This window comes from Anopheles stephensi, chromosome 2 (genome assembly GCF_013141755.1).
Source record: "Anopheles stephensi strain Indian chromosome 2, UCI_ANSTEP_V1.0, whole genome shotgun sequence".
Classification (NCBI taxonomy): Eukaryota; Metazoa; Arthropoda; class Insecta; order Diptera; family Culicidae; genus Anopheles; species Anopheles stephensi.
In genome coordinates this window covers 43,042,683-43,067,834 of record NC_050202.1, presented here as the reverse complement: position 1 = coordinate 43,067,834, position 25,152 = coordinate 43,042,683, and the positions used below count along the sequence as shown (strand labels likewise).

The 25,152-nt window shown below is 45.4% G+C and overlaps 4 protein-coding genes across 5 annotated transcripts in view; 3 read left to right on the top strand and 1 right to left on the bottom strand.

Moving 5' to 3' along the window:
• The window catches only part of LOC118507506 (translin-associated protein X), a 168,194-nt gene that overhangs the window by 37,167 nt on the left and 105,875 nt on the right, over positions 1-25,152 (bottom strand). The gene's annotated exons all lie outside the window — the stretch shown is intronic.
• On the top strand, positions 4,533-9,667 carry LOC118507503. 2 transcript variants are annotated; one of them, XR_004905656.1, is made up of 2 exons: positions 4,533-9,237; positions 9,510-9,667. XR_004905656.1 is itself a non-coding variant. In XM_036046034.1 (2 exons), the coding sequence occupies exons 1-2, from the start codon at positions 7,076-7,078 to the stop codon at positions 8,996-8,998; spliced, it is 651 nt and encodes a 216-aa protein (XP_035901927.1). In that variant the 5' UTR covers positions 7,055-7,075; the 3' UTR covers positions 8,999-9,494. The 2 variants fall into 2 exon arrangements, 1 of the variants encoding a protein (XP_035901927.1); XM_036046034.1 differs by lacking the exon at positions 9,510-9,667 and having other exon boundaries at positions 7,055-7,543; positions 8,816-9,494.
• On the top strand, positions 11,400-12,827 carry LOC118507510 (zinc finger protein GIS2-like). Its single transcript, XM_036046050.1, has 2 exons — positions 11,400-11,850; positions 11,924-12,827. Exons 1-2 carry the CDS (start codon positions 11,410-11,412, stop codon positions 11,972-11,974), a joined length of 492 nt encoding a protein of 163 aa, XP_035901943.1. The 5' UTR covers positions 11,400-11,409; the 3' UTR covers positions 11,975-12,827.
• On the top strand, positions 14,653-16,566 carry LOC118502374. Its single transcript, XM_036034594.1, has 3 exons — positions 14,653-15,350; positions 15,465-16,191; positions 16,477-16,566. Exons 1-3 carry the CDS (start codon positions 14,653-14,655, stop codon positions 16,564-16,566), a joined length of 1,515 nt encoding a protein of 504 aa, XP_035890487.1.

The following is a 25,152-nucleotide window of genomic DNA, read 5'->3' as shown; positions in this document are numbered from 1 at the left end:
TTTTGGCTTTGGCAAATCGAAAGGATATGATTGTTGGACAAATGGATGTAAAAACAGCATTCTTGAATGGCGAGTTAACTGAAGAAATCTATATGCAACAGCCAGAAGGTTTTGAGCGAAAAGAAGGGATAAGAAACAAGCGACAGTGTCTCTATCATCTACAGAAGCCGAGTTGGTGGCTCTCTGCAGTGCTGCATGTCAGAATCAATGGTTGGTGAGAATCTTAAAAGATATAGGTTTGGAAATGAATGAACCAGTTCCTTTTTTTTGAGGAAAATCAATCCACCATCAATATTGTTTGTAATCAAAGGGACTTAGGTCGCATGAAACATGTTGATGTAAAACACTTTTTTGTTAGGGAACTGGTAGAAAATAGAAGTATTAAGCTACACTATGTTCCAACGGTAGATCAGGTAGCAGACATATTAACGAAGGGTCTTCCTGCACCAGCCTTCAGGAAATTGCGTACCAATCTAGGGTTGTATGACTGCAAGGTTTGAGCGGGCGTGTTGAAGTAGCAAACCCTGCATGTCAGAATGACAGCACAGGAATGACGTTAGGTACGTTAGGTTTGAATAAACTTCTTCCGCTGTAAACCTCCAACGAGATCGGTCGTGTTCCTTTACCCATCCTGTAATGCGCTGTAATATCACTGTCTTACTTTATGTCCGACATCGGCTAATGAAGAAACGAAAACGCCCTATGAGGTGCGGCATGGCACAAAACCGAATGTTGACAAAATGCGTGTGTTTGGATCAATTGCATATACGTATATACCGACACAAAAGCGCGAAAAGCATGTAATGGTTGGGTATGTTACCAACGGATACAAAGTCTGGAACCCGAGAAAGAGAATACTGTTTACGTCGCGGGATGTTGTGTTTGATGAGAAGATGCATAACACAGGACCAATAAGGGTTTATTCTGATCCTGATGAAGACACAAATAATGTACCGGATGATGCATCTGAGCTCTCGGATTACTTGTCGGCAAAAACCAGCGAACAAAGGAGCGATTCCGAAGACGTATCTACTGATGAAGGCCACGATGACGTCAATGACGCGCTCCCTTCGCAACTTAGTAGTGGACATGGCACTCCGGAAGCATCCACAAGGCGAAGCGGACGGGAGTGCAAATTTCCCGGTAAGTTGAAAGACTACATAACTGATTATGACGGGAATACAGGCTGTGCGCTACTTACAGATTCAGCGGAGGATTCAACGAAGGCGTTCGCGTTGGATGCTGAAGCATATGTGGACGAGGTTCCAGCTACGATAGTGGAGTTAAAGAAACGTAGTGACTGGAATCATTGGAAGAGGGCCATTTAAAGTGAGATCGATTCACACAAACGGAATGATACGTGGGAATTTGTTGGTGGATCGAACTGACAGTTAGGAACTAACCGACAAACGTCAAATGGTTGATACTTGTACAACCTGGACATTATGTATATTCATGTAAATAAATGTTCTCTCTTGAGTCTGATGTAAAGCAGAGCAGACGTGCGTTTCTAATAGGTTATGGGCCCAGACCCGAATCCAGACCCGATTCCAAAAAGCAAAATGGCTACGAGTTCATCGAATAATCTTCCGTCCATCGAAAGACTACTTGGTCGCGAAAATTGGCCTACTTGGAAGTTTGCTGTGGAAACCTTTCTCGAGCTGGAAGAGCTGTGGGAAGCGGTGAAGCCGGTGGATGTAACAAAGGTGAACAAGGAGAAGTGCCGGAAAGCAAGAGCGAAAATCATTTTGCTTTTAGACCCGATCAACTACGTTCACGTGAAAGATGCTCAAACAGCACGTGAGGTGTGGAAGAAGCTGGAAGCGGCATTCGAGGATACAGGCCTAACACGTCGAGTGGGACTTCTGCGGAAACTTATAAACACAACGTTGGCAACGTGTGCGTCTATGGAAAGTTTTGTGAACGACATAGTGAGTACAGTATATCAATTGCGTGGTATTGGTTTCGACATCACTGAAGAGTGGGTTGGCACGTTACTTCTGGCCGGGTTACCTGATGAATACAAGCCGATGATAATGGCGCTAGAAAATTCCGGAACAGCGATAACTGGCGATATTATAAAAGCTAAGTTGCTGCAGGAAGGCACATCGAACGCGTCATCGGAAAAGGCTGTGTTTTTTGGTGCGGCAAAGCAAAAGTGGACGCCGGGACAACAAAATGGCGGAACTTCGAAGCTGTCTAAGGGACCGAAGTGTAGACGATGTGGCAAATTCGGCCATATTGCACGAAACTGTGCGGTGAATTCTTCTTCGTTGAGTGCCGTGCTGAGTATGGGAACAATAAGTCGTGTGGACAATAATGCGTGGTATTTCGATTCCGGGGCGTCTGAACATTTAACGAATAATCGAAATTTGTTGGAAAACGAATGTGCGTCAAGCGGTACTGTAATAGCAGCGGACAAGCAAGACATGGAAGTTATTTCGAAAGGTACTGTTAGATTGAAGATGAAATGCAGTTCTATAAAATCAACGGTAGAAAATGTAAAGTACATTCCGGGAATTTCGAACAATTTATTATCGATTAGTCAAATAGTGCGACGCGGCAAAGAGGTTCATTTTTCTAACAGAGGCGTAAAAGTGATTGATTCGAATGGTGTTATAATTGCAACCGGCAGTCACGATCTTACGAATGGCTTATTCCCATTAGAACAAAAGAAAAGTAATTTTTCAATGGCAGTTACACCTAAAACAGTACACGCGGTAACGTGGCACAGAAGAATGGGACACCTCAATATTAAAAGTTTAAAAACGTTAAAGGATGGATTAGCTTCTGGAATATCTTTTGATTGCGGTGAAACAGAAAATTGCGTTACGTGTGCAAAAGGGAAGCAATGTCGTTTGCCTTTCCCGAAGTTAGGTAGTCGTGCTGAAGAGATTTTAGAAATTGTCCTTTCAGATATTTGCGGTCCAATGGAAGAAACGTCATTAGGAGGAAAAAGATATTTCACATCATTCATAGACGACAAAACAAGACGAGTTTCAGTCTATTTCTTACGACAAAAGTCAGAAACGGAAGTGTTAGAGGCTTTTGAACAGTTTCGTACCATATCAGAGAAAGAGAGACCGGGCGTAAATTAAAATATTGCGTAGCGACAATGGGAAAGAGTATGTGAATCGTTTGTTCCAAAATCGATTGAGAGAGCTAGGGATTAAACATCAAACGTCTACAGAATATACACCAGAACAAAATGGCCTTGCAGAAAGATTCAATAGAACAATAGTTGAAAAAGCGCGATGCATGCTATTCGATGCAAATTTATCTAAGCCATTTTGGGCAGAAGCCGTTCTAACGGCCAAGTATCTTATCAATCGATCACCCACAAAAGGACATAGTTTGACTCCGGAAGAAGCATGGTATGGTCGGAAGCCTAATCTTAATCACATTCGTGTGTTTGGGTCAAAGGCGATGGCACATATTCCAAAGCAAAAGAGATTGAAGTGGGATAGGAAGTCTAAGGAGGTTATCCTGTTAGGGTATGACGAAACCACAAAAGCGTACAGACTTTTTGATCCAGAAAAGAAGGATGTAATTAGAAGTCGTGACGTTGTTTTCATTAATGAAAGTGGAAGACATAATAAAGAATTAGAGACAAGTAGCGTTCCAGAACGCATCACGTATGTGAGCTTAGAATACGATCCCGTAATTGAAAATCCAAACCCTCCAATATAAGGACGAAGCGAAAGACAACATACGTTACCGAGACGTTATAACGACTACATAGTCCAGAAACCAGGTCCAGAAACAGTAGAGCGTCAGTCTGATAACGATGATGGTGTGGTTGAAGAACCGGTAAATCTTCCAGATTTGACGGGTTAGTAGCGAATCATTCAGAAAGTCGAGATATTATGCATGATCCACGTACTGTAAATGAAGCCTTACATGGTAATTATGCTGATAAATGGCGAACGGCTATGAATGAGGAATATGAATCCCTTCTGGAAAATAATACTTGGGATTTAGTGAAACTACCATCAGGCTCTAAAGCCATTGGCTGCAAATGGGTTTTTAAAACCAAGGCAAATGAGGATAATAGTTCATTTCGCTTTAAAGCTAGACTCGTTGCGCAGGGATTCACACAAAAGTTCGGAACAGACTACGACGAAATTTTTTCACCGGTAATGAAACAGCATACTTTCAGAGTGCTTTTAACTATAGCTTGCCAGAAGAACATGGTAGTTAAACACGTAGATGTAAAGAATGCGTATCTCAACGGGAATTTAACCGAAACTATATATATGAAGCAACCTGAAGGGTACGTTACAGGCAATGAAGACACGGTATGTCGATTGAGGAGGAGTTTGAACGGGTTAAAACAATCAGCGCGAGTATGGCACCAAAAGGTTGATGAAACTTTCAAAGCAATAGGCTTCAATCAGTGCAACTCAGATACTTGTCTCTACACCCGAAAGCAAGGGAATATTTTTGCTTATGTTCTAATTTGCGTAGATGATTTAATCATTATGACTCAAACATGCAGTGAATTTGAGGCGATTTTGAAGCATTTACAAAGCAATTTCAAAATGACTAACTTAGGTGATATACATAATTTTCTCGGAATTGAAGTTGTAAAAGGTAAAAAAGGGTACAAGTTAGGACAATCAGAGTACATCAGGAAACTTGTAAAGAGATTTAACTTGGAAAATGCAAAACCTTCGCGGATACCAATAGAGCTAGGTTATTTAAAGCAGAAGGAGGAGGATTGTGAGCCTTTCTCGGACAATAAGAACTATCTGAGTCTCATTGGCGGTCTGCTTTACATTGCAGTTCATACTAGATGAGATATCGCCATAAGTACATCCATTTTGGCACAAAAGTCAAGTAAACCCAATCAACAAGATTGGATAGAGGCGAAAAGAGTTTTACGGTATCTGAATGCGACCATTGATTACAAGTTACAGCTAGGTTCGACAAATGATCAAGTACAAATGTACGTAGACGCCGACTGGGCTAGCGACACCAACTTGGAGTTCTCGAAAACAAACCTGCGTTGCTTTAAGTTCAACTGAAGCAGAGTTTGTGGCACTAGCTGAGGGTTGTCAAGAGCTGATATGGACAAGACATTTGCTAGAAGAAATAGGAGTAGTAATAGAACAGCCGATTGAGGTATTTGAAGACAATCAGAGCTGTATAAAAATGGTAAACAGCGAACGTATTGAGAGACGAAGCAAACACATTGAAACCTGTTATTTCTTTGTACGCGATTTACAACAGAAACAAATGATAAACGTAACATATTGTCCTACGGAAATGATGTAGGCGGATTTGTTAACAAAGCCTCTAGCGCGTGTTAGATTAAGTAAATTGCGTCAGGAAATTGGACTGGTTGAGTGTTAGTAGCTTAGTTCGAGGAGGAGTGTTGGTGGATCGAACTGACAGTTAAGAACTAACCGACAAACGTCAAATGGTTGATACTTGTACAACCTGGACATTATGTATATTCATGTAAATAAATGTTCTCTCTTGAGTCTAATGTAAAGCAGAGCAGACGTGCGTTTCTAATAGAATTAGTACCAAAACCGGAAGGGAAGAATTTGGTAAACTGCAAATGTGTTCTTAAAATTAAGCGTGATGAGGCTGGTAATGTAGATAGATACAAAGCTAGGCTAGTAGCTAAAGGTTGCTCTCAAAGAAAAGGGTTTGACTACGCCGAAACATATGCACCCGTAGCGAAAATAACCACTGTTAGAACGCTGTTGGCTGTGGCCAACAAGAGAGGGTATTATATACATCAAATGGATGTGAAAATCGCCTTCTTAAATGGTTTGCTTAAGGAAGAGATTTGTGGCGACCACTGTGCAGACAGGAACCAATGGTTTGCACCAACTGGGAACTGTCGGTAAATCGAGATGTCAACTTTGACAGTTACCGCGCCGGCAAAGACACACCATCTACAACCATAGTCGCGTGCGGTAGTGTTCTCGAGCGAATGTGATAAAAAATAGTTTACCGATCCCAAATTAAAAAAGTAGCAAATAAAAATAATAAAAAAGCTAAAGATTTATATGAAGCAACGGGAAGGGTAGCGTAGCGAACACCCAAATATGGTTTGCAAATTACGCAAGGCTTTATATGGCTTGAAGCAAGCTCCTAGGAACTGGAACGAAAAATTTGATTGGTTCATAACAAGTATCGGCTTTACGCGGTCGAGTGTAGATACTATTGAATAACAATATCCGCTATAGAACACTGTGCGATCCTGCTATAAATTATAGCACATGACAAAACTGACATTTAGACTTTAAGATAGGTTAACGGAAATGTTCATTACCACGTTTCAATCTGTTAATCTTCCCTACAACGGTCTAGGAATCATTTCCTCAATAGGCTATGGGCCCAGGGTTCGTGTATAAAGAAAAGGAATAAACGTGTGTGGTAATCTGTGAAAATGGCAGACCGGGAGTCGGAGCTAGTGAGGATTCCGATGTTTGACGGTACTAATTTTCCATCATGGAAGTTCCGAATGTTAACAGTGCTTGAAGAGCATGACTTGCAAGAGTGTTTGGAACAGGAGGTGGAAGAAATAGTGACGCTGATGATCAAGGACGAAGACAGCGAAGCCGTTCAAAAACAAAAGAAGCATGAGGCGGAAAAGCGGCGGAAGAAGGATCGTCGATGTAAATCGCTGATTGTTTCCCGGATTTGCGACAGCCATCTGGAATACATACAGGATGAACCAACACCAAAGGTGTTGTGTATGGAACTGTCTTTTTTTTTGTATTGTCCAACCTTCCATCGATCGAGTGTTGACGTTGACAGCCGAACTGTCATTCGTGTGCTCTTCTTCTACTGCGTGACGCGGACTACCACGTTCTTTACGGAGTCATTCGTTTATTCATTATAATTTTAGTTTAATAAATTAGCAGAACATAACATAATAACAGAACATTTTGGTGTCAGAATTGGGATTGAGATCAGCTCGGTCCAAATCAGTTCGAGTGCCTCTCTAATTGCGATCCAGAAACGTGCAGTGATCCCGAGAAAAAAAGTGCGACCGAGACGCCTGATCCATCGTTAGCGTGCGTTATACAAAATGGCTACAATCGACACCGAAAGCATGAAAGCGCTGTCCGCCATGATTGCGCACGCTATACAATCCGCAATTGGCACCGCCGTCGGGCTAGCCAAAGAAGTCAACGCAGCTTCTTCCCAACCGAAGGTTCCATCCTTCTCCCACGAACCATATCAACGAACCGAAGGAATGACCGTCGCCGATTATTTCGACAGGCTGGAATGGGCGCTTCAGCTAAACAACATTCCCAAGCAGAAATACGCCGATTACGCACGTGTGCATATGGGGTCGGAACTAAACACCGCTTTTAAGTTCCTCATTACGCCGAAGAGCCCAGAAGAAGTACCGTATTCCGAGCTCCGCTTAATACTTCAGCAGCATTTCGACGAGGCGAAAAACAAATTCGTCGAAAGCATCAAGTTTCGTAACATACGGCAGCAGAAAGGTGAAACTATCGCACAGTTTGTTTTGCGACTAAAACAAGGTGCAGCTCTCTGCGAGTACGGGTCGTTTCTTGACCGGATGCTCATCGAACAAATGCTTCATGGGTTCGAAGATCGTGCAATTTGTGACGCTATCGTTGCAAAAAACCCATCCACGTTTAAAGAAGCATTTGACATCGCTGTCACCATGGAAGCGACACATAATACTGCACGAGAAGTAGGAGCTGTCTCTCCGGTACCAGAAACAACGCATCGGCTAAGATACGAAAAGCCGCGCATCAAGAAACAACAGCCACGTCGAACAACCCCCGCTAAACGGAACCATCATCCTCGCAGTACCCACCTGAGTGTCACACCTCGTGAAAATGTCTGCAATGGTTGTGGTGAGCGTCACCTACGGAGCCAGTGCAATTACCGCAACGCGCGATGCAACAATTGCAACCGTAAGGGACACATTGCGAGGGTATGTCGATCTCAACAAAAAGTGTCTTCATCTCCACCGGCTCGAGTGCAGCATAGTTCCGACATCGATTTTATACAGTCTCTGCAACACATCCATAACATTCAGTCCTCGAACAAATCCTTGATAGACGTGCAAATCAATGGTCACCCCCTTACAATGGAGTTGGACACCGGAGCACCCTGCGGAATAATCAGCGAATCAACGCTTCGGAAGATCATTCCGAATTATTCTCTGCAACCCTCAGATCGTCAATTTTTGAGTTACACGGGTCATCGCATTAACTGCACTGGTCACCGGCTCGTTCAAGTATCCGTTGGGGAAACTACTAAAAATCTGTTCTTGTATATTGTAGCTGGCAAATACGAGTCATTGTTCGGACGCGATTGGATAGCACAGTTCGTCGAACAGATTAACTTCCGTGATTTGTTTACTACTGCATCTACAGTAAACGCACTCTCGAGCATAGAATCATCACCAGAGCAAGCAGCGCAATTATCTAAACTGCTAAAAGATTTTGACGGCATCTTCAGTGACGTTCCAGGAATGCTAACGGGTCCACCAGCAAAGGCACACCTAAAACCAGACGCTACTCCAGTCTTCGCCCGTGCACGCGATGTACCTCTTGCTCTACGCGAACGTTACGCCGGCGAAATAGATAAAAAGCTTGCGTCTGGATTCTATGAAAAAGTGGATTTCTCAGAGTGGGCTTCGCCTACCCACATCGTGATGAAAAAAAACGGAAGCATTCGGATAACAGGGAACTACAAGCCAACCGTTAATCCCAAGATGGTTGTCGATGAACACCCAATCCCTCGAATCGAAGATATCTTCAACAAGATGAAGGGAGCAGCTCTGTTCTGTCATCTCGACGTAACAGATGCCTACACGCATCTCCCTATCGACGAAGAGTTCCGCCACGTTTTGACGCTGAACACATCCACGCATGGATTAATCCGTCCCAGGAGAGCGGTATACGGAGCTGCAAATATACCAGCTATTTGGCAGCGTCGTATGGAAGCGATTCTTCAAGACTCGACCAACAAGGTCAGTTTTTTTCGATGACGTGATCGTGTTCGCGAAGAACTTCGAAGAAATGCTCTCAGCTCTTAACGCGACATTGAAACGGATGCAGCAAAACGGTCTTCGTCTTAATCGTTCCAAATGCATCTTTGCTGCAACATCGCTGGAATGCCTGGGTCACCGCATCGATCGGCATGGGCTACACAAATCTGATCGGCACATCGCAGCTATACGGGACGCACCAAAACCATCTACACCCGAAAAACATCAATTGTTCCTTGGTAAGGCAACATACTATTCCTCATTCATCCATAATCTCTCTTGTAGAGCACGACCGCTTCGAGACATGTTGTGTTGGAATATGCAATATCATGTATGTTAAGGTATCGAATCGGGACTTATAAACAGATGAGCGACCGCGCTGTCATGAGTTGACGTTTTGTTTTTGAGCGCGATAGTATGGCGTCGATTTCATTCCGGTTCAGAACGTGTTATAATAAACCTGCAACTAAAATAACCTCTTCCGTGTGTTCTTTTACCTTCAACCCTCCAGGTGCTCCGCATATGGGTGGAGTATGGGAGCGTATGGTACGCTCAGTGAAAGCTGCAATCAGCACGGTGATGGAGGTAAAGAACACACCTGATGACGAGACGTTCGAGACCATACTGCATGACGCTGAAGCTATGATCAACTCCAGACCTTTGACGTACGTCCCGATAGATCCGGAGAACCTAGAGGCCATAACACCGAATCATTTCTTGTTGGGGAGTTCTTCGGGGGTCAAACAACAGCCGACGTTACCCACGAACTATAGGGACGGGTTGAGGGGGAATTATAAGCTAACGCAGCATATACTCGATGGGATGTGGCGGAGGTGGATTAAGGAGTATATACCGGTGATTACGCGTCAATGTAAATGGTTCGAAAATGTTCGTGAGATTAGGCCAGGAGATTTGGTATTGATCGTCGAAGGGACAATTAGGAACCATTGGAAGAGAGGTATCGTAGAAGATGTTATAACGGGATCGGATGGGCATGTGAGACAGGTATGGGTACGCACAGCCACAGGGACGGTTAGAAGACCAGTAGTGAGATTAGCGCTACTAGACATAAAGACAGGGTGACCAAATGTGGTTGGTCACGGGCGGGGGGATGTTGGAAATGACAATCAGGCGTAAGTTCGAAACGGGGGACAACCGAAATGACAGTCAGGCATATAGCCTATAGGATAGAAACAGGGTGACAACCGAAAGGATAAAATATGAAAAGGAAGTAACGGATGCCAGTAGCCAGGGACACGCGGAGTAGGTGGCACCGTTTTAAAGTTCTCGTTCGTTCGTTTCGTTTCGTTCGTTTCGTTTTTCTCTAGAGTAATTTCTCGTGGATTACAAATAAAGAACTAAAACTACCATAACATTCCGCGTGCTGCTCAACCGGGGCATTTTTCGTGCCAACAGGAGCAGAGATGGAGGAGTTAGATGTAGTGTGCCATCTACTCATTACTCTGGGTTCGACGTATTCTACGGTGGTAACCGCGTTAGAAACAATGCCCGCAGAAAACCTCGGCTTGGAATTTGTGTCGTTTGTTAGACGAAGAAATAAAACAAAGAAGCACAAGTTTGGAACTGGCTCCGGTTGAAAACGCAACACCGGCGTTCGTGGGTACAAAGAAGCCCCCGATAAAGAAGAAAATTCTTAAGTGTGTAAACACTGTAAAATTATAAACCTTAACTTGTAGCTACCTCATCTGTATATACCCTGACAGCTGTCATAGTGACAGCCAAGCCAGCCGAATAAAGACAGAACCGTTTGAGCTTCGGAAGAGAAAACACCTTGAGCCTTCAGCCTTCAGCCTTCAGTTACAAATTTCGGAAATTTTTCACGTTTTACATCTCAGAAGTGGGATATTATCATCATGCCTACAAAGGACGAAATGGTGTGTGTAATCGAGGCTTCCGGGAGCCTTGGTTTCTCATGGTTCCATGGAGTGCCATTTTGAATTTGGAGGAACGCATTCGACAATTGCAACAGGAGAAAGCCATACTTACGTTGCAAAAGGAAATGGCGGAATTAAAATCAACATTCGTCAGAAAAGCCGAGAATAACGTCGGCACGGCTCCAACAGCGATGCGGGTTGTGTTTGAGTGCATAAGCAGCATAGTGACGCCGTTTTCTGGTGACAACAGGGAAAATATCAGAGTGGTTTGAGGAAGTGGAGAAAGCGTCAGAGCTACTGCAACTAAGCGAAACAATGTTGCTTATTGTTACGCGACGTTTGCTATCCGGAACCGCTGCCCTGTTTGCCAACACCCTGCGTATAAAAAACTACGATGAATTAAAAGAGAAATTGATTTCATCATTCGGAAAGGGGCCATCCTTGGAGTGTGTGTACCAGAGGCTTCGACGTCGACGATTGTTAGCGTTGGAAACTACATTCAGGTATGTCCTGGAAATGGAAAAGATCGCACGAAAAGGACCGATTCCTGAAGAAGAACTGGTTACAATTATCATTGATAATATGGGAGATGCGAGTAATACCAGCGCGATGCGTTATTCAGCCAACACTGTTAAGAAGCTGAAATCTATGTTGGAGAAATACGAACAACTTCGTATGTTAAAGGCATCTGTTTCATCTCCCCGTGTTCACCCGAATTCACAACAACCCTCCGCTGCCGGTACCGGAAACCGTACATCAGAAACAAGGTGTTTCAACTGTTCCGCGTATGGACATTTTCGTGAAAAGTGTCCTAAACCCCCTCGCCCACCAGGATTCTGTTTTCGATGCCACCAATTGGACCACGTTTTTAAAGACTGTCCCGATCGGAACAAAACATCAGCCGCCGTCATCTTTACAACCGACACCGATGGTGTAAGACTGCAAGAAACGCAAGAGGTCAGTGTTGCCTTTAAATTGGGAGATTGTTGGAGCGAAGTGATAACATGTGTGCGTTGTTTATTTGATTCAGGAAGCCCAGCAAGCTTCATCGATGAATCGTTGGTCCCAAGATGCCGTTTAAATGTTTTGCAATCATCAATATATCGTGGCTTGGGAAATAAAATTCTTCAAACGCGTGGACAGCTTCTGTGCCGTATTGAATTCAACGTCAATATAAGGACCATACATTTGTTATCCTTAGCAAAGGTAGCATGGCGTGGCCATTAATTATCGGTACAGATCTATTAACAAAATTTGATGTTCATCTTACACAAATAAAATTTAAATATAATAAACAACAATTACTTCACATGAATAATCAGTTAAACCTGCCTATTATAGCACCACACATTTTGTCACAGCTCCAACGAATCGGTTTATTCAAACAAAAGGAAAAAGTTTACGTAGAGATTGCACCACACAACTTAGCTAGCCCAAAATTGAACAATGACCAAATCCATTTAGAATTACCTTCTGAAAAGATCAATGACGATGTATTTATAGAACTTTGTGCGATTGATTTAGCCGAGAATAGAAAATGAAATATCAATCCCAACCTTACAAAGGAACAAATAACTGTCCTAGAAACAATAATTGAAAACAATTACATCAATTTCCCTTCTGAGCTTATAAAATATTCTGATCACCGTATGAAAATCAACCTAATTCATGCTACTCCAATTTTCTGTAAACCACGACGTCTGTCATACTCTGAACGAAATCAAGTCAAAGAAAAAGTAAAAGACTTATTGGATAAAAAAATAATTCGACCAAGCAATTCCCCATATGCTTCTGCACTCGTTCTTGTGCGAAAAAAGAAAGGGGAGATTAGAAAATGTGTTGATTTGTGTGATTTTCGACCAATCAACAAAATCACGGTTAGGGACAATTATCCTATTCTCCTCATAGATACATGTTTAGAACATTTGGGTAATAAAAAGTTTTTTTACTTTATTAGATTTTAAAAGCGGTTTCCACCAAGTAAGAATGCACGAAGACTCTATAAAATATACTTCGTTTATCACACCTGTGAGAAATTGATTTCATGAAATTAGGTAGGATTAATTAAAATAAGTTTTCATGAAATATTTCGTTTAAATACAAACTGGACTAGAGGAATTAGGACGAAGTGATCTAGAGCGGTAAATGAATTATGAAATGAACTTGACAACCGAATACACAGTAGCAAACGGAACGGCGCAAAGTGTACATCTCTTTTCTTTCAAGGTAACTCCGTAAATTTCACGCCCAGTAAATTCAGTGAGTTTTACTCACATTTTATGGTCCTTCGAACCGGATAGTGAATTTACGAAGTTTTCATCTAATCGCTCTGCATCAAGAGCACAGTGGGAAAAGGGCTCTGCAGCAAGAGCAAATTCGGCAATTCATCGTCGCGTCGTTTACCGCCATCGCATTCGCTCTGCATCAGGGGGCAACGGCCAGCGTTCGAACATTTCGCCATCATTTTTTTGCGCCAAAGTGTTGTTTCTTTCGTGTGTAAAGTGAAATATGGATAAGAAAATAAAGGCCATACAACTAAAAAGGAGGATCGCAGTGGAAAACATAAACGCTCTCGAACGGTTTATTGGACAATATTCCGGGGATGACTACAAGCAAATCCCAGAAGCGTTAGAAGACCTGGAGAGACATAGGGAAGGGTTCTTCGCCGCGGTATCAAAGTTGGAAGAGCTCGACGATACCAATGACGCGATCGAAGCGTGCATTATGGACCGAATCAATATCGAAGAGCGGTGTAGAAAAATAAAATCTTTCTTACGCGAGAATAATCGAAAGGAAGACGGTTCCCTCAACGAAACCACGGGTTTGGTTTCTTCTACGCTAGCGTTTGGACGGCCGAACGCACCGCACTTGCGTCTCCCTAAGATCGAGCTGCCGACCTTCGATGGGGACCAAACGAAATGGCTGTCGTTTCGCGATCGATTTATCGCCATGATCGACGCTTCACCAGAGCTGCCATCGATAGCAAAATTGGAATATTTGCTCTCTTCTTTGAAAGGGGACGCGGCCCTACCTTTTGAACACACCTCTCTCACGGCTGACAACTATTCAGTGACCTGGGCAGCGTTGCTCAAACGCTACGATAATTCGCGCCTGCTCGTACGTGAGTATTACCGTAAATTGCACTATTTACCCTGCGTTCAATCGGAGAGTGTTGAAAAACTGACGAACTTAGTGGACGAATTTTCGCGATACGTGAACGGTTTTGTGAAACTGAATGAACCAGTAGATTCGTGGGACACGCCGCTGTCGAACATGTTGCTCATGAAGTTGGATCGAGCAACAGTTTTAGCGTGGGAGAAACATTCGGTGCACTTCACTAGGGACAGATATAAGGACGTGCTCGATTTTGTACATGATAGGATACAAATTTTGAAATCGACCAACAACTTTGCTAATGACGCAAGTGATTGTTCGCGAAAGGTGGCCGGCTCCGCTCGTCCATCTACATCACGACGATCGATCGCAACCGCAACTCCTACGCGATCATCGCCACCCAGTGCAACGAGCCACAAGTGTCCTTTACAGTGCGTTGAGGGCCACGTTCTTCGCAACTGTCCGGTATTTTTTGGAAAGGACGTGCAACAACGTCGTGATATTGTGGCTTCGAAACATTTGTGTTGGAACTGTTTAAGTGATTCCCACCAAGTAAAGGCATGTAAGTCGGATTATACCTGCCGTACGTGTGGTCAGCGTCACCACACATTATTACACTCTCCTCTTCCTAACGCAACGGTCGCAATGACAGCGCAAACAGACAACCACATGGTGTTTTTGGAAACGACGCTGCTGTCCATCGTGGATGGTTACGGAAATCGGCATGAGGCAAGAGCTCTCCTCGATTCGGGCTCTATGTCGAATTTCATTTCCGAGGCACTGGCTCGGAAGCTCATTGGAACACCTCGGAAGAAGGTGAACGTTTCGGTATCAGGCATCGGGAACGCAGTGCAGCGAGTGAACGGTTCACTTATCGCATCCGTGGAATCAACGAACCGTACGCATGTCGCTCAGCTGGAGTTGCTCATTGTTGACGCTCCATTCTGGCATATTCCACCGGCACCCGTTGATGCGTCGGCGTGGAGAATCCCTGATGTGCCACTCGCGGATCCATCGTTCTACAAGCCTGGCCAGATCGACATTATCATCGGAGGAGACACGTATTGGGAGCTGCATTCCGGCAGGAAGCGGTCCCTCGGCAAAGGGAAAACGTGGCTAGTGGAAACCCCTTTCGGTTGGGTCGTCGCTGGGCATTCGTCGAAGACTTCCGCACAAGGATCATCGGCTTTTCACCTTTCTACCAGCGAATCATCCCCACTGGAATCGATCTTGGAACGGTTCTGGGAACTCGAGACAATCGGCGATGATCCAGCATTATCAACGGAGGAGGATGCTTGCGAGAAGCATTTCGTGGCCACTACAACCAGAGATGCATCTGGCAGGTATGTTGTTCGTTTACCTCAATCCACTAATCCTGGTATCGTTTTAGGAGCATCCAAGGCGATAGCTGATCGTCGGCTCCTAGCAGTAGAACGTCGTTTGAAATCCAACCCTAGAATGAAGATAGAATACATCAAATTCATGAAGGAGTATGAGCGACTAGGGCACATGAAACTACTCACCGAACCGATTGATGACACTTGTGAACACTACTATCTTCCTCATCACGCGGTAGTGAAGGAGACGAGCACAACCACGAAGGTCAGAGTTGTATTCGATGCTTCGTGTAAGACATCCTCGGGTTACTCATTGAATGACAAGCTGTTGGTTGGGCCTGTGATTCAAGACGACCTTTTCAACATCATCGTTCGGTTTCGTTCGCACGCAGTCGCCCTATCAGCGGATGTAGAGAAGATGTATCGCCAAGTGCTGCACGATGAATGCGACCAACGATACCTTCGCATTCGGTACCGAGAGAATCCGGAAGTACCGATTAAAACCTACCAGCTACAAACAGTTACCTACGGTACCGCATCGGCGCCCTTTCTGGCAACTAGGACCTTGCAACAAATCGCTCATGATCATCAAACGCACTATCCAAGAGCGGTGAATGCAGTACTCCACGACTTCTATGTGGACGATCTACTAACAGGAACAGAAGACGTAGCGGATGCGACTGAGATACGGAAGCAGATATCGGGAATGCTTAATTCAGCTGGCTTCTCGTTGAAAAAGTGGGCATCCAACGTACCGGAAGCTCTAGAAGGTGTCTCATCGGATGATTTGGCAATGCTTCCTACTCACGAATGGCAAGATCAACAATTCGTATCAACGCTGGGCTTGGTTTGGGAACCCGCAGTTGATATACTTCGGTTTCGGATCGATCTGCCACCTACGGCGACGGTGTTAACAAAGAGGCTAACTTTTGTTGAGCTTCTCGGTTTGACGCGACGAGTGCCTATCAGGCAACACGGAATGAGTGCCAGTCGGGCTACACTTTGTACAACACACACACACACTTTAACTTTGAATAAAGATTCATTCCTGCATCAAGCGTACAAGCGTCTACACGTCTTTTCCTTTGGGTGCAACAGTCCACTCGCTTTTTCCGCTTTGTTTCTCTTCTAGTTCAACAGGTTATGGGCCCAGCTCAGTGTGGCCAGTTCAATTGAAAAGTGCGCGACGCGGTTCGGAATCACAGTGATTTTTTCGGCGTGAAAAAATTAGGACATTTCCGGAAGGTACGCGGTGCGGTTAAGGAATCGTGTGTTTTTCGTGGTGAAAGAAAAAATCCAACCGGGAACGGTTCGGCACGAGCAAAAATGGATTTTTCGAAAGTGGGTGTCATCCGGCTGAACAACCGAAACTATCGGTCGTGGGCTTTCAAAGTGCAGATGTTGATGATGCGGGAGGGTACGTGGACGTACGTTGACCCGGGTGTCGCGCCGACACCGGTAACTCCGGAGTGGACGGAGGGTGATTCGAAGGCGCGGGCGACCATTGCTTTGTTGGTTGAGGATAACCAACACAATCTCATCATGACAAAGAACACAGCGAAAGAGACATGGGATGCGCTCAAGGCACACCACCACAAAGCCACTCTTACCGGGAAAGTTTCGTTGCTGAAAGAGATTTGCAATGCAAACTATCATGAAGGTGAGAATATGGAAGATTTTTTATACGGCATGGAAGATCTCTACTCTCGGCTGGAGAATTCGGGTGAAAAACTCTCGGCGAACATGCAGGTGGCCATGATTTTGCGGAGCCTTCCAAAAGCATTTGACGCTCTTACTACCGCTTTGGAAAGTCGTTCCGATAAAGAGCTAACGATGGAACTTGTGCGGGCAAAGCTGATCGACGAAAGTGAGAAGCTGTACGGCGGAAAGGTGCAGGAGGAGCGAGTGCTGAAGGCGAAAAGTGAAGCAAAACCAGGCGCGTGTTTCTTTTGTGGTCAATCTGGCCATAAGAAACGGGACTGCAAAGAGTTCCTGAATCGGAAGAGCAGCGGGGAAGGCGAAAAGAAGAAAAAGAATAAGCCGAATAAAAAAGAACTAGTGAAAATAGTGCGCGAAAACGACACAAGTTCGTTTACGTTCATGGTTCGTCAGCCTGAAATTCGCGGTAACGATCGGTCGTGGCTAATCGACTCGGGTGCTAGTTCGCACATGTGTAGCGACAAAAGCGCGTTCACGGTAATGGAACAAAGCTTGCGTTCAAATGTTACCGTCGCAGATGGCAGCGAAAATCGCGTCGAAGGTGTTGGCGATTGCCTGATCAAGTGTGCGGTTGAAAACGGCGAAATAATTGAAATCACGCTACGGGGTGTGTTGTATGTCCCTACGCTGGAGGGAAACATGATTTCAATCGGTAAACTCGCGGAAAAAGGTGTGCGTGCAGTTTTTGACAACACCGGGTGCAAACTCGTTTACGGAAATACGATCGTCGCGGTCGCGGATAAAGTGAGCGATATGTATTGGTTGCGAATTGCACAGGATCGAGTGATGAAATCAGTCGTAAAAGAGCACACGAAAAATTGCCAACACACTTGGCATCGTCGTCTTGGGCACAGGGATCCAGCTGTCATCGGTGAAATGAAGCGGTACGACTTGGTGTCGGGTCTAAAAGTGGTCGACTGCGGTATCCGCTGGACCTGCGAATGCTGCATCGAATGCAAAATGGCACGCTCGCCATTTCCACCAGTTGCAGAAAAAACCTCGACAGAAGTGCTGGATATAATCCACAGTGATGTGTGCGGCCCAATGGAAGAAACGACCTTAGGGGGATGCCGTTACTATATGACCCTAATAGACGATCATAGTAGGTATACTTTCGTCTATTTTCTCAAAAAGAAATCGGAGGTCGAGAATAAGATTCGCGAATACGTGAAATTGGTTCAAAACCAGTTTGGCCGGAAACCGCGGATCATTCGCTCCGATCAGGGAGGAGAATACTTCAGTAAGGCGCTTCGAAAATTCTGTGCGGACGAAGGGATAAAGATGGAATTTACTGCAGCATATTCACCCCAGCAAAATGGTGTCGCGGAGCGGAAGAACCGATCGCTCACGGAGATGGGTCGGTGTATGCTTCGGGATGCAGGTATGCATAAGCGATTTTGGGCGGAAGCAGTCAATACCGCTTGCTACTTGCAAAATCGATTGCCGTCTGCTGCAGTAGATCGTACGCCATTCGAGATCTGGTTCGGCAAAAAACCAGATTTGACCAACCTGCGACTGTTTGGATGTGTTGGATACGTACTGATTCCGTCGGTGAAACGAAAAAAGTTAGACGTCAAGGCGGAGCGTATGACTTTTGTCGGCTATTCCGGCGAACATAAGGCGTATCGGATGCTAAACACTAAGACGGGAGAAATTCAAATCAGTCGGGATGTCCGTTTTCTTGAGATTGATGACGGATCCAAGGAGCAGACATACGGCGATCCCAAAATAGAGGATAATCCGACTGAAAGCGTTGAAATTGAGTGGTCTCTCGATGAAACGAAACAGGAAGCTAAAACCAACGTGGCCAATGAAACAACCTCCGAATCTGAATTTTACGGTTGGGATTGTTCAGACGATGGCTGGCCACGAGGTTTTTGGAACGATAATGATAACAATTGGCTTCGCGGACTGTGGGACGATGACGACACTGAAGCTGGAGCTGCGGAGCCGGAGGCGGTGCTGGATGTAATACCGGAGGCGATGCCAGCGGCTGTGCCGGTGGTGTCGAGTACTCCCGTTCGTCGTTCACAAAGAGCGACAGCTGGCGTTCCACCGGCAAGATATGACGAAGAAGTATATCTGGCGAAGGAATGTATAACCGAACCAAAAACGTATAAGGAAGCTGTATCTGGTCCTCAGAGTGCCGAATGGAAATCAGCGATGGCAGAAGAAATGCAGTCCCATCACGAAAATGGAACGTGGGAGCTAGCGGAGCTGCCGCCGCACCGAAAGGCTATCGGGTCGAAATGGATCTTCAAGTGTAAAGCGGATGAAGACGGTCATTTCGTTCGGTATAAAGCACGGCTGGTGGCGCAGGGTTTCTGCCAGAAATTCGGGACGGATTACGACCTAGTGTTTGCCCCCGTCGTAAAGCAGATTACTTTCCGGACGATGCTGGTTCTGGCGAGTAAAAGGAAGATGTTAACAAAGCACGTTGACATAAAGACGGCGTACCTACATGGTCTTCTCAAGGAGGAGATTTTTATGCGCCAGCCACAGGGATTCGAGAGCGGTAACCCGAACGAAGTCTGCAGGCTGCATCGCAGCATTTACGGGCTCAAGCAGGCAGCTCGTGTCTGGAATACGAAGATCGACGACGTACTGAAAACAATGGGTTTCATCCAATCAACGGCGGACCCATGTTTGTACATACGCGAAAAAGCGGGTAAGTCCATTTTTGTTCTCATTTACGTTGACGATGTGATCGTCATATGTAACACGGAGGAAGAATTTTCTGAGGTAGTCCACGTCCTGACACTGAATTTCACGATCAGCGTCATGGGTAACCTAAGATTTTTTCTCGGCATACGAGTTCGGCGGAACGATGGGCGTTACTGTATGGACCAACAAGCTTACTTGGAACGAGTTCTGGAGCGTTTCGGCATGCTGGATGCTAAACCGTCCAAATACCCGATGGATCCCGGCTTCTTAAAACGAAAGGAGGAGAATGGCAGGAAGTTGGATTCGCCAAAAGCGTATCAAAGTCTCATAGGGGCTCTGTTGTACGCTGCAGTGACCAGCAGACCCGATATTGCAATCGCCACGGCCATTCTGGGCAGGAGAGTGCAAGATCCATCAGAAGCAGATTGGAACGAGGCCAAACGGATACTACGTTACCTCAAGGGTACACTGGATAGTGTATTGTACCTTGGAAGCGGCGAACAGAAGCTGGAGTGTTTTGTGGACGCCGATTGGGCAGGCGACGAGAGCGACCGCAAATCCAACTCGGGGTTCGTGTTTAAGTTCGGCGGCGGGCTCATCGGATGGGGCTGTCATAAGCAGAAGTGCGTGGCACTATCTAGCACCGAGGCCGAATATATTTCTCTTGCCGAGTGTCTACAGGAGGTAAAGTGGATCCTGAAACTGATGGCGGATGTTGGCGAGCAACTGGATGGTCCAGTTCTGGTCAACGAAGACAATCAAAGTTGCATTGCGCTGACTAAAGGAGACCGAGCCGAACGCAAAGCAAAACACATCGATACGAAATTTAATTTCGTGAAAGATATGGTTCGGGACGGCATCGTGAAACTGCAGTACTGCCCAACCGAACACATGCAAGCTGATCTGCTTACCAAACCGTTGCAAGCAGTGAAACTTCGACAACTTAGGGAAGCGATCGGAATAAAATCATTCAGTGTTGAGGAGGAGTGTTGAGCTTCTCGGTTTGACGCGACGAGTGCCTATCAGGCAACACGGAATGAGTGCCAGTCGGGCTACACTTTGTACAACACACACACACACTTTAACTTTGAATAAAGATTCATTCCTGCATCAAGCGTACAAGCGTCTACACGTCTTTTCCTTTGGGTGCAACAGTCCACTCGCTTTTTCCGCTTTGTTTCTCTTCTAGTTCAACAACTTTATCATACATCGCAAGGGTTTTCGACCCACTCGGTTTACTTGGCCCAACCATCATTATTGCCAAACTCTTTATGCAACAATTGTGGGCCTTAAAATCAAACGGGAAGGCTTGGGATTGGGATACTGAGCTCCCATCACATCTACAAAAGGAATGGATGGTGTTTCATTCCAAGCTACACTTACTCCGTGAAGTGCGCATCCCTCGGTTCACATCACTTAGAGGAGCAACAAGTAAGCAGTTGCACATTTTCGCAGATGCTTCGCAACTAGCTTACGGTGCTTGTTGCTACATCAGAACAGAGGGCCCTTCAGGAATTTCGGTGCAACTTATGGCGGCAAAATCGAAAGTGGTGTCATTGGCGAACACCAATTCAATCGCAAGGTTGGAGCTTTGTGCTGCAAGATTGGCAACGCAACTGTTTCGGAAGGTCAGTCAGTCTATTCCCAGTATTTGCGAAGCCTTTTGCTGGACTGATTCAATGACCGTCTTACACTGGCTAAACTCACCACCAAGGCGTTGGAAGCCATTCGTTGCAAATAGAGTAGCACAAATTCAGGCAGAAACAAAAATAAAATGCTGGCGTCATGTTCCGGGTGTGGACAACCCAGCAGACGATGTGTCGCGCGGTCTGCTTCCTGATAAATTACTATCATGCCATCGGTGGTGGCACGGACCGTATTGGCTGAGCAGCAAAGAAGACGCATGGCCAAAAGGAGAACCTGAAACAGGAGGAATCGAATCAACGGGAGAAGAACGGGCGGTTCAAATGCAGGTTGCTTCCTTGTCAATGACCAATGAGTTTAGCAACAGCTTTTTTTCACGGTTCTCTACTTACCTGCGACTACGTCGAACTACGGCATATTGTTTGCGTTTCATTGCGTGCATGAAGTCGAGCAAATCATCAACGGGGTCAGCAAACAATACGCATCGCTCCATTCATTCACTCATCGTCACAGTACCACCTCTGACAAGCAACGAGTTACACCGAGCCGAGCTTCAGTTGTGTCTATTAGCGCAGCAGGATTCGTTCCCGGACGAGCGGATCGAGATTGCCAATGGAAGACAGATACCACGTAGCTCGCGACTATAATGGTTATCCCCATTCATCGACCAGGCGGGATTAATGCGTGTTGGTGGCCGGCTACGCAATGCGCAACTCGAAGAATCGTCAAAACATCCAATATTGCTTTCTTCCAAGCATCAATTGGCAGTATTGTTGGCACAGGCATACCACCAGAATCACCTGCATGCCGGTCCGGAACTTTTGTTATCGATACTCCGTCAACGTTTTTGGATCATCGGTGGACGCAACTTGACGAAGTCTGTGTTTCATCGATGTCACAGATGCTTCAGAACCAAACCCTCATTAGTGAAACAATCAGTCGCAGATCTTCCACTTTCAAGGGTTTCACCAACGAGGCCATTTTCAGTGAGCGGCATTGATTACTGCGGCCCGGTATTCTTAAAGTCGTCTGTTCGCAACCGAGGTGCTACGAAAGCGTACATCGCGATTTTTGTGTGCTTCGCAACCCGGGCGGTCCATATCGAACTCGTGAGCGATCTAACTACAGCTGCTTTCTTGGCAGCACTACGGCGTTTCGTGGCTCGCAGAGGTAGGATCGTGGAACTTCACTCGGATAACGCCACCACATTCAAGGGGGCTGCACACGAGCTACATCGCATCTATGAAATGCTTAAGTGCAGTGATCGCGAACGCAACGCAATTTTCAATTGGTGTGCCAACGATGAAATTCGGTGGAAATTCATTCCACCACGCGCCCCTCACTTTGGAGGGCTGTGGGAGGCAGCGGTACGATCAGCAAAGCAGCACATAATACGCACGTTAGGAAGCACGAGTCTCACTCAGGAAGGCATGATCACACTGTTGGCTCAGGTTGAACAGTGCTTGAATACGCGACCATTAGTTCCTTTGTCCAGCGATCCGTCAGACACAGAACCGCTAACTCCAGGGCATTTTTTAGTAGGTTCGAATATGCTATCGATACCACAAATTGATAGAAGCCAGGTCCCATCGAACAGGTTGAAGGAGTTCGAACTCGTTCAGAAGCATCTTCAATGCATATGGTCGCGATGGTATCCGGAGTACCTTCAACAACTTCAGGCTCGCGCAAAAAACGTGGCGAATCAACCGGTGCAACTAGAAATAGGGCAATTGGTAATCATCAAGGAAGACAACGTACCACCTACCTTGTGGCCAATGGGCAGAATCACTACGTTACATCCAGGAAAGGACGGTGTAGTTAGGGTTGTAACACTTCGCACAGCTGCAGGAAAGGAAATTGTCCGAGCTACAGCTAGAATTGCCATTCTCCCTAAACCCAACACTTCTTCCGATGATACATGTAAACAAATCATAGGAAGCTAACGTATGCGACGTATTAGTATGCGGATGGATTAGAATTACGTGAATTTAAAGAAGTTCCTTCTTTGGTGGCCGGAAATGTGAGAAATTGATTTCATGAAATTAGGTAGGATTAATTAAAATAAGTTTTCATGAAATATTTCGTTTAAATACAAACTGGACTAGAGGAATTAGGACGAAGTGATCTAGAGCGGTAAATGAATTTTGAAATGAACTTTGTAATGAAATGAACTTGACAACCGAATACACAGTAGCAAACGGAACGGCGCAAAGTGTACATCTCTTTTCTTTCAAGGTAACTCCGTAAATTTCACGCCCAGTAAATTCAGTGAGTTTTACTCACAGACGTCTCGAGTGTCATTGTTGAAGAAGCTTTGCAATTTTAATCTTGCCGAGAACGGTGAGATGGAGAGTCACCTCATGCAAATTGAGGAATTATTCGATCGCCTAACAACTGCGGGTCAAACATTGGACGAATCGCTCAAGATTGCTATGATTCTGCGCAGCTTGCCAGAGTCATACAATGTGCTCGTGACAGCGTTAGAGTCGCGAGCGGATTCCGACATTACCATGCAATTGGTAAAGTCGAAGTTGATCGACGAATACGATCGAAGGAAGGAGCGATCGGGTGCATGTATTGGTGAAATGAAAGCGATGAAAAGCGCGGTGAAACATGTGGCCGGAAACAAAAGAGTTTGTTTCAATTGCGGTAAGCCGGGACATTTGAAAAGAAACTGTCGTGCTCGATTGGATTCACAAAATGGCGGCGACGAAAAGAAACGTGAAGGAAAACAAAAGGGATACCACGTTGAATACACTAGTATGTGTTTTATGGCCGGTGAAAATCAGCGTCCCCATGTATGGTTTGTTGATAGTGGTGCGAGTTGTCACATGACAAACGATAGAAATTTCTTCGAACAGCTCACAGTGCATAATGGGCCAGGCGTTGTTATGGCCAATGGTAACAACGCAGAAGTGCAAGGTATTGGACACGGTTCGGTACGCTGTATGGATGGAAATGGTGAAAAAACGTCCTGTATGTTCCGTCGTTGACGACCAGACTAATTTCCGTCGATAAGCTAACCGCGTGTGGGTATACAGCAGTGTTCAAAGCCGATAGTTGTGAGGTTCGAAATGATGGTGATAAAGTCATGATCGTTGGTGAACGTTCCGGATGTTTGTATAAGTTGCAATTGGCTGAAGTGTCTAATATTGCTAAGGAGAAGTTTCACACTGAAAACTGTCAGCATATTTGGCACCGTCGACTTGGACAACGAGACATGGATGCGATTCGAAGATTATCGAACGAGGAACTGGGCACCGGAATAAAAGTCACGGATTGTGGCATTCGACAAACCTGTGAAGCGTGCATCGAGGGAAAATTGGCGCGGCATCCGTTTCCTGCAGCAACGGGGATCAAATCGACTCAGATTTTGGACTTGGTTCACACCGATCTCTGTGGTCCGATGCGGACTACAACTCCCGGGGGAAAGAGGTATTTGATGACCATGATAGATGATTATAGTCGATTTTGCATTATCTATTTGTTAGAGATGAAGTCCGAAGCTGCGGGAAAAGTCAAGGAGTATGTCCGTTTAGTAGAAAACCGTTTTAGTCGCAAGCCACGGGTTATCAGGTCAGATAGTGGGGGCGAATATGTAAACGAACAACTACGTGCCTTCTATGCCGAGGAAGGAATTAAGGCCGAATATACTACCGCATACTCTCCGCAACAAAACGGTGTGGCCGAGAGGAAGAATAGGTACCTAGTAGAAATGGCCACAACAATGCTACTAGATGCAGGGCTAGACAAGCGTTATTGGGGTGAAGCAGTTATGACT

Bases quoted from the DNA above. Each gene is read 5' to 3' on its own strand.
- LOC118502374 (XM_036034594.1), top strand. From the start codon at position 14,653: ATGACAGCGCAAACAGACAACCACATGGTGTTTTTGGAAACGACGCTG. The intron at 15,351-15,464 runs GTATGTTGTTCG...ATCCAACCCTAG, and splicing joins ACCAGAGATGCATCTGGCAG to AATGAAGATAGAATACATCA. The intron at 16,192-16,476 runs GTTTGGGAACCC...TTTCTCTTCTAG, and splicing joins TCGTATCAACGCTGGGCTTG to TTCAACAGGTTATGGGCCCA.
- LOC118507510 (XM_036046050.1), top strand. From the start codon at position 11,410: ATGGAAAAGATCGCACGAAAAGGACCGATTCCTGAAGAAGAACTGGTT. The intron at 11,851-11,923 runs GTCAGTGTTGCC...TATTTGATTCAG, and splicing joins GACTGCAAGAAACGCAAGAG to GAAGCCCAGCAAGCTTCATC.
- LOC118507503 (XM_036046034.1), top strand. From the start codon at position 7,076: ATGAAAGCGCTGTCCGCCATGATTGCGCACGCTATACAATCCGCAATT. The intron at 7,544-8,815 runs CTTGACCGGATG...GACGTAACAGAT, and splicing joins TCTGCGAGTACGGGTCGTTT to GCCTACACGCATCTCCCTAT.